At 41.3% G+C, this 17747-nt stretch overlaps 1 protein-coding gene across 1 annotated transcript in view; it reads right to left on the bottom strand.

Annotated features, from left to right (window-relative positions):
* grk4.L (G protein-coupled receptor kinase 4 L homeolog) overlaps positions 1 to 17267 on the bottom strand; it is a 167471-nt gene extending 150204 nt beyond the window's left edge. The window contains 1 exon segment of the mRNA NM_001093527.1: positions 16997 to 17267. Coding sequence (NP_001086996.1) covers positions 16997 to 17048 — 52 coding nt within the window. The 5' untranslated portion in view covers positions 17049 to 17267.
* Positions 17268 to 17747: the final 480 nt, after the last annotated feature.

The following is a 17747-nucleotide window of genomic DNA, read 5'->3' as shown; positions in this document are numbered from 1 at the left end:
CAAGCTCGTTCCATCAAGCCAGTAAAGTGCCCAACACCAACCACTGGCTCCATCCTGTATCAGATGCTCTGCAGAATGGTATAGGCTTCCCTTGAATTTGGTTATTCCTGCTCCACAGAGCTGTGTATCTATCCAAATATCTAAAATTGCAAGTTTTAGGGACAATCAGGGAAGCTTTGGTTTAAAATGTTTCAGTTTGGGGATTTTTCTTTAAAAAAGCTAAAAAAAATTGACCAAATATTCTGCACAAGATTTAAAAAAATAAAACTACAATTTTCAGCCCTTTTAGCCCCATTCTGGAGAGCTCTATAGAAATAGACATTATCAACATTACATCACAAGCTACATTATTTCCAAATATTAATGTATCGTAGAGACAGGCACTTTATACCACCCCAAACGAGGCAGTGTTTCCATGCATTACCAAAATACCACAAGTGATCAGCAGTTATGTGAAGTAAAATAAATAACATCTGCAGTTTCCTTAAAATATTAATGCGCTTGAAAAAAAAACTGAAATTGAAGCCACTCTTGCTTAACTTTTATGCCTTTTCCCATTTCACATCATCATTTATTCATGATATACAATAATGGCTCTCCGTGCAGCACTCTTGTGACATAACATGACTTAAAGGCAGAGAGTTAATTGATAAAAGGCTTTGCAAGCATGCATACCTTTAGAGAGAGAGCCCGCTTACTAAGCTGTGGTGCTTACTGTGTTATCTTCCATCAGGGGCTGGTTAGTGTGATGTATAATCTCCAAGTCGTATAGGCCAATATGTATTATTATACCCAAAAGAGTTCACAAATACTTAACGCCTTCCAGAAGCTGACAGAGAAACGAGGGAAGAGAGATCATGGGGTAAATTTATCAAAGAGTGAAGTTCCGCCACTAGAGTGAAATTCCGCAGCTCTCAATTCATTTCTATGGGATTTTGAAAGGCGTATTTATCAATGGGTGAAAGTGAAAGTTCACCCTTTGATAAATACGCCTATAAAAATCCCATAGAAATGAATGGAGAGTGGCGGAATTTCACTCTAGTGGCGGAACTTCACTATTAACTTCACTCTTTGATAAATATACCCCTATGTGTCTGGTAATAAATGTAATGACAGTAAAGGTGGCCATACATGGAGAGATCCGCTCCTTTGGAGATGTCACCAAACCAACGGATCTCTCCCCAATATATCGGGCTGATCCGATCGTGGGCCATAGGGATCAGATCCTAACGGTGGCTTTACGGGTGCTCGGATCGCAGGACCACATCAACGAACAGATGCAGCCGCGATCCGACGGGATTTTTAGTCTCATCTGATCGAGATCTGACTGACTTTCGGCCAGATCTCGATCGGGGAAGTCCGTCGGGGGGCCCCATACATGGGCCAATAAGCTGCCGACTCGGTCTGTCGGCAGCTTTTATCGGCCCGTGTATGGCCACCTTAAACCTAATTATACTTAGGTCGTTGATTTTTTAATCAAGTTTTTTTTTTTAATATATCTTAATGTACTTAAAAATATTTTAAAAATATTGGTGTGCCAAAATTATGTTTAGGTGTTTATTTTTTTATTGCAGGTAGAAGTTTCGGGAGCGGGTATAGAAGCGGGTCGGTGGTTCTCCGGGTTTGAAAGCAGCAAGTAAGTTGTAAGTAAAACTTTATAAAATGTATAATGAAGCAATAGAATTCTTAAAGGGATACTGTCATGGGAAAAAAATGTTTTCAAAATGAATCAGTTAATAGTGCTGCTCCAGCAGAATTCTGCACTGAAATCCATTTCTCAAAAGAGCAAACAGATTTTTTTATATTCAATTTTGAAATCTGACATGGGGCTAGACATATTGTCAATTTCCCAGCTGCCCCAAGTCATGTGACTTGTGCTCTGATAAACTTCAATCGCTCTTTACTGCTGTACTGCAAGTTAGAGTGATATCACCCCCTCCCTTTCCCCCCCAGCAGCCAAACAAAAGAACAATGGGAAGGTAACCAGATAACAGCTACCTAACACAAGATAACAGCTGCCTGGTAGATCTAAGGACAACACTCAATAGTAAAAACCCATGTCCCACTGAGACTCCTTCAATTACATTGAGAAGGAAAAACAGCAGCCTGCCAGAAAGCATTTCTCTCCTAAGGTGCAGGCACAAGTCACATGACCAGGGGCAGCTGGGAAACTGACAAAATGTCTAGCCCCATGTCAGATTTCAAAATTGAATATAAAAAAATCTGTTTGTTCTTTTGAGAAATGGTTTTCAGTGTAGAATTCTGCTGGAGTAGCACTATTAACTAATGCATTTTGAAAAAAACATGTTTTCCAATGACAGGATCCCTTTAAAGAATCAGGTGCAAGTTGAGTGTAGAAACTGGCCACACCAGGGATGACTTTGACGTAGATGCCATCTTAAATATACAGTATTGCAATATATGCAAAAACAATCCCTGTCTTGGGGAAGGCATTTTTAGGCTTAAGGCACAAAATGTTTAAATGTCCTTAATATACTGATAATAAGTTTAGTGCAGAGAAATATATTCTATTGACGGATTGTGTCCTTAAGAAGTGATACAAGGCCACACAAGTGTGATCTGAATGAAGCTAGAGTTGAACTAGTGAAGCCGTTTAGAGCAGCGATCTTATTAGTGGATTAGGGATAAACTGAGAAAAAGGTGGTTTAGCAGCAAAAAACCCCAGTGCTTTTTGGATTAACAACATTAATAATGTTTACTACAGAATAATCCACAAATGGGTTTGGCTTGGGGAGAGTAGGTTATACAGTGCTAATAGCACTTAAAAACATTTACTATGCTGTCATTTTCTATGGGCATTAACAGAATTAGCAGATCAGAAATGAGTCTGTCTGGTGCAAAAACCCTTTGGGACAGGGGCAATTGTCATTGAAAAAAATATTGCTCTACTTTATACATTATGGCTGTAACCAAATGAGGGCAAAAGACAATCCAAATTGTACTGAAGGTGGGAAACAGATACCACAAGCGCAGAGAACTGCTGCTAAAGGCACACAATCTGGGAGATTAGCTGCCCGGTGACAAATCTCCTCTTCTTCCGGGCGATTAATCTCCCTGAACTGCCTTCAACTGGCTAGAATGTAAATCGCCGGCGGGCTGGCACTCGGAGCCCTTAGTTTTCCTAAGTCACCCTAAGTTTTGAAGCAACTTCGGAAACGAAGCGATATGAGTGCCATCCCGTCGGCAATTTACATTCTAGCAAGCGGGAGGCAGTTTCAGGGAGATTAGTCGCCCTGAAGAAGAGGAGATTTGTCGCCGGGCGACTAATCTCCCTGAATCTGAATGTGTGCCCTGACATTTAGCAGCAGTTCTCTGTATTTGTGGTATCTGTTTCCCACCTTCAGTACAATTTGGAACTCTGCTTTGGATGGGAGTAAGGGATACGATACCGAAGAATTACATTACAATTAAGGGCTTACACCAGTTTTTACTTTGATTGTCCAAAAGACAATCCAGTCACAGCAAAAAAAATAATGTCAAAAGGCCCCTACTGCAAGGGCACTGAAGATCATAGATACATCAAGCAGGTTTAAAAGGGTTGTTCACCTTAAATTAACTTATAGGGGGTTATTTTTTAAAGGTCGCGTTTGTGAGTTTTTTTCTATCTCAAATAAACTCACAACTCGAATGTTTGCTTATTTATGAAAAAAAACAAATGTAAAAAACTTAATTGCATGCAATCAGGGGGAAAACTCGAATTTACAAATTATAGGCTAAAAAAAAATCATTGGCGGGAAAATTAACAAAATTGTCTGCAAAATAAGTAACCCAGAAGTGGCGGTCGACAAATTTGTAAAATGTCGTACGAACGGCCAATTCACAAAGGCAGATGTTACCGTCTCTGAATGTCTCGTAAGTACGACAATTTTCTAAAATGTCGTATATCTTTTCGTCGGACAGACAACATTTTACCAAGCGTTTTCAGAAGACAATTTGACCGACATTTTCATTTTGCAGAGCCTAATGTGTTGGAAAAATTGACGGCAAAACAAATGAGTTTACGAGCAATTCATAAAAATGTTGGGAAAAGTGGCGCTGAAAAAACCACGACCACTTTTAACGACTCTATTTCAAAAGTGTCGCACACGTCGAAAAATTGACAGGTATTTGGCTCTGTGAATTTGTCGGCTATTACTACGACACTTTCTACGACATTTAAAAGACATTTTTTCGTTCCCGACACTTTTGTGAATTGCCCCCATTGAGTTTACGAGCGCAAACCAGCATAAAACACCCGAAAATCATGAAGACCAAAAACATCTTTAAACAGTTAAAGGAACCTCTGCCATTGACCTCTTCTACATGATCTCGACAGGTTTTAGCTGGAATATTTTCGAATTCGGATTTTTAGCAGGTCGGAGCATAATAGATATGAAATAAAAATACATTTTTAGCCTTACAGAGCATTTGTTTTTTTAGATGGAGTCTCTGATCCCTGTTTGAAAGCTGGAAAGAGTCAGAAGAAGAAGGCAAATAATTACAAAACTATAAAAAGAATCATGAAGGCTAATTGCAAAGTTGCTTAGAATTAGCCATTCTATAAAATAATAAAAATGTAACGTAAAGGTGAACCACCAATTTAAAAATCCCTTAGTGTGAGTACTGCATTGATGAGACCCTCTCTAAGAACTATACCAAAACTGACTCATCGTATGCATGGCTTTCTGACCACTTTGTTTTTCCTTGGTCAAAAGGCAGGCTCAGAACATCACTAACTGCCTAAACTTGCCCCTAGTGTATGGAATGGGAATGGAATGAAAATGCAGAGCGTTATTTCTGCAGCAAACAATAAATGATCCACCATTTGTCACTGAATACCCCATTGATGATGACTGGACTATATGCTCTGTAGCATCAGTGTTACCAGGGGGTATACAGTATATATTGCCTTATCCAGCCAGTATAACCACCCAACCTTCTTATTAAAGGAGAACTAAACCCTATAAATGAAAGAGGCTAAAAATGCCATGTTTTATATACTGAACTTATTGCACGAGGCTAAAGTTTCAGCTTGTCAATAGCAGCAATGATCCAGGACTTCAAACTTGTCACAGGGGGTCACCATCTTGGAAAGTGTCTGTGACACTCACATGCTCAGTGGGCTCTGATTGGCTGTTGAGAAGCTAAGCTTAGGGGTCGTCACTAATTATCCAGCAGAAAATGAGCTTCCCCTGTAATATAAGCTGATGCTACAGGTTTGCTGATTATTAAACTCTGATGCTAGTTGCACTGGTTTCTGTGCTGCCATGTAGTAATTATCTGTATTAATTACTAATCAGCCTTATATTGTGACATTTCTATTCTATATGTTCTGTATATTGTGAGTGGGTCCCTAAGCTCAGTGACAGCAGCACAGAGCATGTGCAGTGAATCAGCAGAAAAGAAGATGGGGAGCTACTGGGGCATCTTTGGAGACACAGATCTTTACTGCTAAAGGGCTGTGGTTGCCTTGGGCTGGTACAGAAGCACAAAACATAATGTACAACATTTCTAGTCTACTTCTTTAGTTAAGCTTTAGTTCTCCTTTAAGGGAACACCCCAATTATTAATAAGTTCTTGATAACAAGGACTCTTTCTCTCTCTGTCTCTCGGCATATATCATAGGAAGTTAAAATGAGCATGGTGAAAAGGCACACCCTAACTATATCCGACCTCAAAGGATAACCACATTTATATTGGTTTCCTTCAATGAAACCTCATAGAGAAGTTTGATAAAGTTACACATACATACTATATTATATTATATTATTTTGCCTTGGTTATTGCATTTACACAATTGTTGTTACGCTTTTTTTTAATCATCAGTAAATAAAAGCTCTTTAATCATGAGCATTAATCATGAGCATTTAACCCTAGATTTCTTTGCCAACATCACACCTCCCAATTCTTCCTCCCATTTTTCGTAGGACAGTCCCAAATTTAGCAGCTCAACCCACAGTCTCGGATTGTTACTAAAATGTCCCGACTTTCTCTTTGGTCTCCTGCACTGAACAGCCGGAAAAAGATAACATTTCTAACTTAATTGGCTTTTGGCAGAGAGCCCAGAATATGTGCCAGGTGCACTTGGATACTTTTGTAACAATTTAAGATAAGCAGGTCTCTTGGAGAAACTGTGATTTACAGCTTAAAGGGCAATTCACCTTCATTAGCAAAACTGTAATAACACAGAAATGTGTTCAAATTTGCATAACCTGCAAAATTTTGTAAAATTAACATGGTAATTTGGGGGTGTGGTAACAAAAAATGGGAGTGGCCAAAAAATGTTTGCAGCACTCCGTGAGTCAAATCTTTTTCTCCCTCTTTCTTTTTCTAAAATGTTAGGAGGTATGCAACATGGTTCTATAAATACATATATGTTTGTATGAATACCCTAAAACCCCTGCACAGATCTGCACCATTTCATAAATAAGGTTCTTATAGAACGTGGGCGAGTTTCTATTTATTAAGCTCTCAACTCACAATTTCATAAATCTGCCCCAGAGTCACAATAAAGTCCTGGAGTGACAGTATATTTTAATAAATATGGTTTAATTAGTTGGGTTTTCCCTTCTTTTTAAATATAAGCCTCATGTTCAACCTTTTTGCCCCAAACTGTTGCACTATGTCTTACAATGTCTCTACGAGGTGGGCTGCAGAGCTTACAGAAAGCTACAGCCTAATGGATGGACATCCAGGACAGTTTTTCTGTTTAATATATTTATAAGTGGTCTAAAAGGCAAGCATGCCACTCGGCTAACAACACAATGTCTCTTAATACGACTGATTCTCCGGAGCAGGGTGGGAGTTAACCAAATGAGTAACGATCTGGCACACAGAGCAATGGTTAAGGATGTGGGATCTGAAATGCACTTCCAATAAGTGTGAAATAACGCATTTGGGATGCAAACATCCAGGCACTGCTTCTTCTCTTAATGATTTAATACTGCCAGCCACAGAGGAGGCAAGAGAACTGGGAATTCTTATTTCATTTCATCTGAACAGGGAGCAGGCTAGGGGAGCATGTTACTTGGTAATACAGCAGTGCTTAAAGGAGAAGGAAAGGTTAAAATTAAGTAAGCTTTATCAGAAAGGTCTATATAAATACACCAGTAAACCCTCAAAGTAATGCTGCTCTGAGTCCTCGTCAAAAGATACACAGCATTTCTTTCCTTCTATTGTGTACTCATGGGCTTCTGTATCAGACTTCCTGTTTTCAGCATAAACCTCCAGGGCTAGGGCTTGAGCATGCTCAGTTTGCTCCTTTCTCCCTTTCCCCCTCCATTTTCCCCCCTCCCTGCTGTAATCTGAGTCCAGACCTTTAAGTGAGCAGGGAGAGACTCAGGCAGGAAATTATGTCACACCAAGCTAATATGGCAGCTGCTATCCTAAACAAACATAGAGCTTTTAGAGCTGTTTACTCAGGTCTGGTAAAGCATTCTGCAGAATAAATATAGTGTTATAGCTTGCACTATTGTGGTAATTGGCATTAAACTGCTTTGGTAGCTTTTCCTCCTTTAAAGTAAGCTTGTTCAAACCTTTCAGAATAAGAAGAGGAAAGCTAAGTACGCTTGGCTTTTGCATCCATGACTAGTGATGGGCGAATTTATTCGACAGGTGAGAATTCATGGCGAACTTCCGTGTTTCGCCGCCAGCGAATAAATTTGTGAAAATTTGCCGGTTTCGCCGCTGGCAAGAATTAAAAGACTCCCCTTGACTTTAATGTGTCGTCGGAATTGTCGCTGGTGTGAGAATTGTCGCCGGAGAATTTTTGGGGAAATTCGCCCATCACGGTCAGTGACATTTTTGAAGGTTCTGACACTCTGCCTACACAATTTTGCACACAGAAATTTCAATGTACTAACGGGTTATGGTAATAAAAAGCCTTATATTTGCCCACATTTAATAACCTACTGTCAGGTGACAGTAAATATTATCTGACCATAGGTTGCTATGGGTTATTAGCAGCAAACTTAAAGGGACTATTCACCTTTAAATTAACTTTTAGTATGATGTAGAGAGTGATATTCTGAGACAATTTGCAATTGGTTTTTATTTTTCATTATTTGTGGTTTTTGAGTTATTTAGCTTTAAAGTCAGCAGTTCTTCAGTTTGCAATTTCAGCAATCTGGTTGATAGGTTCTAAATTACCCTAGCAACCATGCATTGATTTAAATAAGAGACTGGAATATGAATAGGGCTAAATAGAAAGATAAGTAATACAAAGTAGCAATAACTATAAATATGTAGCCTCACAGAGCATTTGTTTCTTAGATGGGGCCAGTGACCCCCATTAGAAAGCTGGAAAGATTCAAAAGAAGAAGACAAATTCAAAAACTATAAAAAAGAAAAAATGAAGACCAACAGAAAATGTGCTTACTATTAGCCATTCTATAAAATACTGAAAGCCTATTTATTACAGTACCACCCCTAGTCTACAACTACAGCAATTAAAAGTCCTCAGCCAACAAGGTGTATATTACAAAGTGCACATAAAAAGAAAACCCGTAGAAACCAATGAGCCTGTAACAGCTTCAGGTCACATGTTTGAAAGCATCTGATTGGTTGGAATTGGTTACTAAAATCCTACGCAAATGATGTCCTTATACACGGTGACTAGTGATGTCATCAGTTATAAACGGTGAGTAGTGATGTCAGTTTTTGTCACATGACTCACTAAAACTTGTGTATTAGAATAAATAAAGTACCCCAAGTTGCAAAATATGAGGATATAAGAAGTCATCTCAGAGTTCCTCTTTATAATGGTCATGAAACTCCTCAGTATCTTATAATATATTTTTATTTCACAACAGGGGGTATTTTATTCACTATATAATAATTCAGGGGTATGCGCAGCCAAGAACGAAAGTTTGCCCTGATTAGGCAGCTAATAGTGACCAGTCGTTATCTCTTATTACAAGAATTTTTTTCTGCTAAGAATGCTCCATTTACCAGTGATCAAGAGATCCAAATCCTGTGAAAATGAATTATCTAACGATACAATCTATTTATGGTTTCAGATTTCTTACAATAACCTCTTTGAAGAGTCAGGGAGATGACGCTGTAGATAGACATCGATTCCACGGGGCAATTCAAAGTAAGAGATCCATCAGGGCTGGGCTACAATACCTTGGGAACTCAGCATTCAGTTGTATAATATTAGAGCGCAGGGCTGGTCAGGCAGTGAGGGGACGCAAGATAGAGCATAGATCTAGGGAGTGAATATGGGCAGCAGAGATCAATAATTCCATTAGTATAAACCAAGTAGACAGAAAATCCTTCTGAGGGGAAAGAAGCCTGGAGGGGAGAGAGGGATGTACTAATTTTATCAATTTCCCAGCAATCAGAACATTCCACTTGAAATTAAAGGCAAAATATCAAAAGCCTGGGATTATTAAAGAAACAAGGCATAGCTTTTCGATGCACAGAGCCTTCCTTCTCTACATATTAGCAGAGGTGCGGCAGTTGCCATACTGACTGTATCAACAAACTCTGCACTACCAACACCTAGAAAAACTTTTGAATTTCCACCTTTATTTTATGCTGCCTATAACTGGTGCAAAACCAGTGGCGTAACTATAAAGGAAGCAGACTCTGTGGTCATGGGGGGGGGGAGGCAGGGAAAAGGGGACCGAACCGCAGGGTCTGCTTCCTCTATGGCATTCGAATCCCCCTCCCTGATGCTCGTTTTCTTCATCTTCTAATTGACATGCTCGCACCTGTGCAAGCTTGTGGCGGGGGAGGGGGTAGCCAACTAGGGGTGGGTTGCGGGCAGGAGCGGCTTTGCGTGCCAGGCCCTCCGAAAGTTTTTCTGCCAGTGATTGTTACACCCCTGAGTAAAATGCTACTGCTAGAGTCCTGCATGGGTCCAGTTGGGCAAATCCGCTGACCAGCAACCCCAACCTGCACCCACCACCCAATATGTTCCCCTACCTAGACCCCCTACACGATCTGGCCCGCAAACAGTTAACTTACCCAGGGCCGAGCCAAGCCAACCGGGCTCCCTAGGCAACCTGGCCGGCCTGCCTGCTACTCATGCACCCGAACACGTCTGACTAAGACTTGCACGCATGCGCAGATCAGCAGTGAAGAAGGGGAGAGCAAGGGAAAGCAGGGGAGAGGAGTGAGGGGTGGGTGAAGGAGAGGGGAGGGTGGGGAGAGTTATAGAGGGTGACAAACGTGGACTAGGGGTTGGCAAAAGATGCTTAGTAAGTAACTGCCAAGCGCCCCCTTATTGTTGCGCCCTCGGCAAATGCCTCTTCTATCCACTATAAGGCAATTTCTTTCTGCTTAAAGCCAGACCACTTAAAGGAAAACTATACCCCCAAAATGAATACTTAAGCAACAGATAGTTTATATCAAATTGAATGACATATTAAAGAATCTTACCAAACTGGAATATATATTTACATAAATATTGCCCTTTTACATCTCTTGCCTTGAACCACCATTTCGTGACTCTATCTGTGTTGCCTCAGAGATCACCTGACCACAAATACTACAACACTAACTGTAACAGGAAGAAGTGAGGAAGCAATAGGCAGAACTCTGTCTGTTAATTGGCTCATGTGACCTTACATGTGGGTTTGTATGTGTGCACAGTGAATCTTACGATCTCAGGGGGCGGGGCGGCCCTTATTTTTTAAAATGGCAATTTTCTATTTATGATTACCCAATGGCACATACTACTAGAAAAGTATATTATTATGATAATGGTTCATTTACATGAAGCAGGGTTTTACACATGAGCTGTTTTACTCAGTATCTTTTAATAGAGACCTACATTGTTTGGGGGGTATAGTTTTCCTTTAACATGTATTCCGTGGGTACCTGACCCGATGCAGGACTCTCCTACACTCTTTCTTACATGGCTTATCTTCAAGCTAAAACTCCTTTTATATACCCCCCTTGGCTATGCATTTGCCTTCATAATGATGGTGCGAAACTGAACTTCCTCAACAGACAAGACATGTGGCATGACCCAGACCGAAATATACAGAAAGTTCCAGGTTCCAACAGCCTTTAAGTATCAGTTTTTAAAAAATTCCCAACACTAGCACTACAGCAACTTCTTCCATACAACTATACCATAACCAAACATGTTTCCTCTAGTTACTATGTCCAACCTGCGTCAAGCTGATGTAACCCCAACAAACTGTGAATATGTTACAGGGCTGCCTATCAAGGACCTGTCAACCAGTCGCCACCGATTCCATGTTTCTGGGTTCCACGGCGGTCTATGGTGTAAAAATTTGTCTTAGCAACAATATGTTTTTATACAGACACATTTTTTGGTAATAAAGGGAAGGTATAAATAAAATAGAACTGTTAGAGGTCTATTTCATTAAAAAAAACGTGCCATTTTTATAATTGTGGGAATTTTTTTCCAATTTGCTTATTTTATTGTCTAATTATTTTTCTTCTTTACCATAGAATCAGCTTTTTATCCCTTAAATTGTTTGCTTGCTCAGACCTGGCCTAATCCCACTATAGTTAATGGAATGTTCTTTTTTTTTTTAATCAGTATCACTTCAGAATGTGATATTTTACAAATATTGTTATAGGGCTTTTGTTCACCAACAGCACAGAACTATAAAATACGTGCGAAACTAACAAATAACTCATAGTTAAACCTGAGTTGTGTTTCAACAAATGATTGATTGGTCTTAAAAGCTAAGCCACTGAACAAAAGAGGTTTGTTTCTCGGGTTGTAGAACAGCCGCATGGAATATGTAACTAGTGAGAGGGTGATCCAGCCCTGGTTTTGACATGTCATTTACTACAAATTGCTTTAAGGTTGAATAAGGTCTTTACATGCTGGATACATCGCATATTCTCCCAGTTCTAATTTATGTATTCATAAGGAACTGAAATGTAAATGAAATGAAATGTCCACTTTGCCCAGCATCACCGTGTACTAGAGTTGTTGTATAGCACCGGGGGGTTCTGGAGGAACGTCATTTTGTTTCTACTATGTACTGTATGTACTGTATATGGTTGAATTGACAATAAAATCCACTTGACTTGATGTACTTGTACAGTAAACTGTGAGCTTGTGTAACATGCATTTCTGAACATTTTTAACAATTTGTAAAGCTTTTCTCCTCTTAATATATGCATCTGAATACAGCTATAGAAAGAACGGCATAGTTCCAGTTTGTAGGAATGGGGAAAACATACTCTGGGAAGGGAGTGTGACTGTGGGATAGCAGGAATAGTAGGCATAGATGGTGTCTATAGTAACAGTGGGACAATAGTCTCTGGGAAGGGAGTGTGGCTGTGGGATAGCAGGTATAGTAGGGAGAGATGGTGCCTATAGTAACAGTGGGATAATAGTCTCTGGGAAGGGAGTGTGACTGTGGGATAGCAGGTATAGTAGGGAGAGATGGTGCCTATAGTAACAGTGGGTTAATAGTCTCTGGAAAGGGAAAGTGGCTGTTGGATAGCAGGCGTAGTAGGGAGAGATGGCAGTGGGACAATAGTCTCTAGGAAGGGAGTGTGGCTGTGGGATAGCAGGTATAGTAGGGAGAGATGGTGCCTATAGTAACAGTGGATAATAGTCTCTGGGAAGGGAGTGTGACTGTGGGATAGCAGGTATAGTAGGGAGAGATGGCGCCTATAGCAACAGTGGGATAATAGTCTCTGGGAAGGGAGTGTGACTGTGGGATAGCAGGTATAGTAGGGAGAGATGGTGCCTATAGTAACAGTGGATAATAGTCTCTGGGAAGGGACTGTGGCTGTGGGATAGCAGGTATAATAAGGAGAGATGGTGCCTATAGTAGAAGTGGGGATAATAGTCTCTGGGAAGGGAATGGTGCTGTGGAATAGCAGGTATAATAGGGAGAGATGGTGCCTATAGAAACAGTGTGATAATAGTCTCTGGGAAGGAAATGGGGCTGTGGAATAGCAGGTATAGTAGGGGGAGATGGTGCCTATAGTAACAGTGGGATAATAGTCTCTGGGAAGGGAGTGTGACTGTGGGATAGCAGGTATAGTAGGGAGAGATGGTGTCTATAGTAACAGTGGGATAATAGTCTCTGCGAAGGGACTGTGGCTGTGGGATAGCAGGTATAATAAGGAGAGATGGTGCCTATAGTAGAAGTGGGGATAATAGTCTCTGGGAAGGGAATGGGGCTGTGGAATAGCAGGTATAATAGGGAGAGATGGTGCCTATAGAAACAGTGTGATAATAGTCTCTGGGAAGGAAATGGGGCTGTGGAATAGCAGGTATAGTAGGGGGAGATGGTGCCTATAGTAACAGTGGGATAATAGTCTCTGGGAAGGGAGTGTGACTGTGGGATAGCAGGTATAGTAGGGAGAGATGGTGTCTATAGTAACAGTGGATAATAGTCTCTGGGAGGGAATGTGACTGTGGGATAGCAGGTATAGTAGGGAGAGATGGTGTCTATAGTAACAGTGGGGTAATAGTGTCTGGGAAGGGAGTGTGACTGTGGGATAGCAGGTATAGTAGGGAGAGATGGTGCCTATAGTAAGAGTGGGATAATAGTCTCTGGGAGGGGAGTGTGGCTGTGGGATAGCAGGTATAGTAGGGAGAGATGGTGCCTATAGTAAGAGTGGGATAATAGTCTCTGGGAAGGGAGTGTGACTGTGGGATAGCAGGTATAGTAGGGAGAGATGGTGCCTATAGTAACAGTGGATAATAGTCTCTGGGAAGGGAGTGTGACTGTGGGATAGCAGGTATAGTAGGGAGAGATGGTGCCTATAGTAACAGTGGGATAATAGTCTCTGGGAAGGGAGTGTGACTGTGGGATAGCAGGTATAGTAGGGAGAGATGGTGCCTATAGTAACAGTGGATAATAGCCTCTGGGAAGGGAGTGTGACTGTGGGATAGCAGGTATAGTAGGGAGAGATGGTGTCTATAGTAACAGTGGGATAATAGTCTCTGGGAAGGGAGTGTGACTGTGGGATAGCAGGTATAGCAGGGAGAGATGGTGCCTATAGTAGCAGTGGGGGTAAAAGCCTCTGGGTAAGGACTGTATACGTTATATGTTTTCCAACCTGTATTATTTTTTAAGATGCTGAAGTGCTATCCCAGCACCACCCTACAGCCTAAAGCATATATCAGCAACATCTAAAAAGTTGTAGCTTGCACAGTCCTATTTTATATATATATATATAATAGGGCACCAATAGGTTTTTTTCCTTCCTCTAGCCCCCATCAACAAAGGAGTCTGGGGGTTGTAGTTCAACTCTAGGTGCAAGGGGAACAGGCAGAAGACTGCTGACACAAGTGAAACACAAGTAACTATCCCCATAAGTGTTCGCTAGTTATAAATGATGATGCCCTGACTCCCTACAAAAATGGTAGAGCAGAGTCATTGCCAATTACGATGGATCCCTGGACACTGCTCAGCTGGAATGTACAATACAGGCAGGATAATAGGGTAGAAATACAGATAGCCAGTTTAAATATAGCAAGTTGTATCTAAAGTTAGCAGTGTTCTCAGGAATAAGTGCTTCTGAGCCTCTGGGACGCTGAAAAGAGTTGCAGTAAATGAGCAAATGTTTTTCAGATTCCACTCACTTTATATCACTCCGGCAATTTACAAGTGAACTTGCCAACAGCCCCCGAATGAATGGGGAAAGTTCCGACTCAAGACCACAAATGCTTTCCCCTATTGATGGTCGCTGAGGTACAGGTGAGCACTGCAGTGCTGAATATCTGCCCTTAAAGGGACACGCTCATGTCCATATTTCCCAAATTTTGTTTTTATACACTTCTGATTTCTGCTTGGCATTTCGATGTCACTAATTTTAGCCATTTATAAAATCATGTCATTGAAAGCTGCCATGGTATAGTTTACCTTCACACAAAACGCTTACAGTCTTGCTTTTAATTCTGTCAAAATCCTGCAGTAATACATTCAATGGGTCTGGAATATGATGGGATATGTACCCTGTGTGACAAAATGCAATATTATACAGATAGCTAGACTCTCAGCCATAAAGCAGGGCAGGACTGCTACTTACAATGGGGATCACATAGGTTTTATACCACTGTGACAGAATGCACTATTATACAGATAGCTAGAATCGGTATAATAGAGTGTATGCTCTTTTGCATAGGGCCTTCCTCACCTTTTGTACCGGTATTGACTGTGATGTCTGTAACTCCATATGTTCTATGTATATAATTCATGTGATTTAGTTGTATAATCACATTTACTTTAAATAAATACATGTTAATAATAATAATCTCAGCCATAAAGCAGGGAAGGACTGCTGCTTACAATGGGGATCAGATAGGTTCTATACCAATGTGACAGAATGCACTATTATACCGATAACTAGAATCTCAGCCATAAAGCAGGGACAGAATTCTGCTTACAACAGGGATAAGAGAGGTTCTATACCACTGTGAAAGAATGCTCTGTTATACCGATAGCTCGAATCTCAGCCATAAAGCAGGGAAGGACTGCTGCTTGGTGAGACAAGAAAGTCACTTCATTACACTTTTCCTAGGCACAACAGTGACATGAATGCTTCAGTAAAGTAAATAATTTGGTATCCCCTTGATGAATTAATGCCATACAATGATCTCAGGTAATCCTTTATTTAGAAGGAGGCTTAAGAGTCACGTTATATAAACATTCAATAAATCATATAGGTGGAGGGCACAGGGAGCCATAGCTGCATATCTATCATATCAGCGGAAGCTGCCATGATTATGACACTCTAATGAAAGAGTGTCCCCTGCTGGAACTTTAACTTTGCTTTACAAAGGAATAACTTTACTACTAGTACTATCCCCCCCAGCCCGGCAAACGTAATCACATTGTTACAGGGACAAGCAAGCAATCTATAACTTTACACACACAATGCCCAGTGTATTAGCTGTTGCTAAATGACACAAAAGTCATTCTGTAGCAGCGGTTGCGCATGATAAATGCATAAAGCAGATGCCTGTTGATTTGACAGTTTCAAAACTCAAAAGACTCCATCTGATCAACATGGCCATTGGCCCCTGGGCCAGTCTTCCCGCACCCCCACTACCCTGAAAAGATAGTAAGTGTCAGTGCCTCTCTGCTGGCAGTTTGTGCAACCGAACCAATTATGATGAATTAGTTAAGGGGAACCCACTGAAACTCCGTAGCTGATTTACAACTACAAGCATTGCTTAATAACACTTTTACTTTCATGCACTGTCACAACCTGAAATAGGAACTACTGACAGGGCGGCCAAGCCTTCAAGCTGACGGAGAATACTGGGAGTTATAGTTTAACAGCAAGGACAGGGCAGCAGGTTTTAAGTAGTATAAATAGCCATATTTGAGATATGGGTCTGTGATACACAGCTAGATGGGAAGAGGGTTAAACAATGTCTGACTCTCTCATCTAACCAGTTACCTGGCAAAAAGGCCAAGCGGATTTTGCTCACCTCTACAGAAATAACTGTCTTTTCTCTTGGCGAGCAGGTTGAAGAGTTGCACACAAAAGGAGTGAAGAGCTTCGCATAGAGAGCAGGGCAACAAAAACAACCGCTCCACGGCATAAGCGTGCAGAATGTTACTAGAGAGCCCTGTTTGCTTTGTAGCCCTGATTTGCATTTTTTTGGTGCCTAACTGGATTGTGTATTCATGTCACACACATTCCTCCCCTGGATCCCCTCCTTCCATTCACAAGATCAGCAGCAGACACACTGCAACACGCTGGAGAAGTCAATGGCATCTGCAGCCCCTTAACCCCCTGTTATTTGCTGGCGGCCAATAGGATTTGCTTGCAATGTACAGATGCACAAGAGAGGCGCAGTCCTGGCTACACATAGGGTTGCCACCTGGCTGCTATTTTACTGGCCTGACCGGTACAAATGATGGCTAATGCCAATGTTATTAATATGGAAAAAAGATAAATATTTGGGAAGGGCGGTATGTTTTTACAGAAAAGGTGGCAACCCTAACTACATAACATACTTGCTTGACTCGAACATCTGCAGTTTCACATCTTCCAACCCCCTCATAGACAACACAGTCTCTCTTACCTTCTCTGGCTTTCAGCAAGACAGTGTTGGCCACAATGTTTTCAATCTCCATGATCAAGAATCAATGCAGCAGGGGAAAGCACACATGTCTGGCTGCAGATCCACTGGTCCTAGTAATGTGCCTAGTACAGACTGAGCAGCAACTGCCCTCTCCTTGCATAGATCCTCTGGCTGTGCAGCCTCATGTCTCTCACATTGTGTTTGATTGCAGCTGTGCAGCTCCTGGGCTCCCAATTCACTCACTGTGCCTAATGCTGTTACTGCTGCTCTCTCTCTCTCCTCTCTCCTCTCTCCCTGCGCCGCTCTCTTCCTTCCTGTTTTGCTCTCAGGGCTGCCCTATAGTGAGGCGGGGACTCATGGCGGCCCCTCCTAGGAACACACCGAACCTTTGCAGTTAAATCATGTCAGGAGGCTAGTGGTACCGGCTGTGTGGCTAGTCCTCAGTCTCATTCCGAATCCCCACACGAGCCTCTGCCCTGTCGCCTCCATATTCTTCCACAGAAACCCACACAGTGCAATCTCTTGTATAAGAAGGAAAAACATACCAAGGGCTTGTAATACTGATAGATAGCATTTTTGAACGTTTTCCAAACATTCCCCTATGAGGATAGGATTCACAGCGCTGCGTTTTAACTGCCATGTATTTTTCCAAATGCCACAAGGTGCCTGACAGTTGGGCACTTGGAAACTGCACTATCCTGAGGGCAGAGCATATAGCTATCCTGTATATATGTTGAGTATTTGAGAAATA

The sequence above is a fragment of the Xenopus laevis genome, chromosome 1L (assembly GCF_017654675.1).
Source record: "Xenopus laevis strain J_2021 chromosome 1L, Xenopus_laevis_v10.1, whole genome shotgun sequence".
Lineage (NCBI taxonomy): Eukaryota > Metazoa > Chordata > Amphibia > Anura > Pipidae > Xenopus > Xenopus laevis.
Note: the sequence above shows the minus strand (reverse complement) of the source record. Positions and strands in the feature narration are given on the sequence as shown.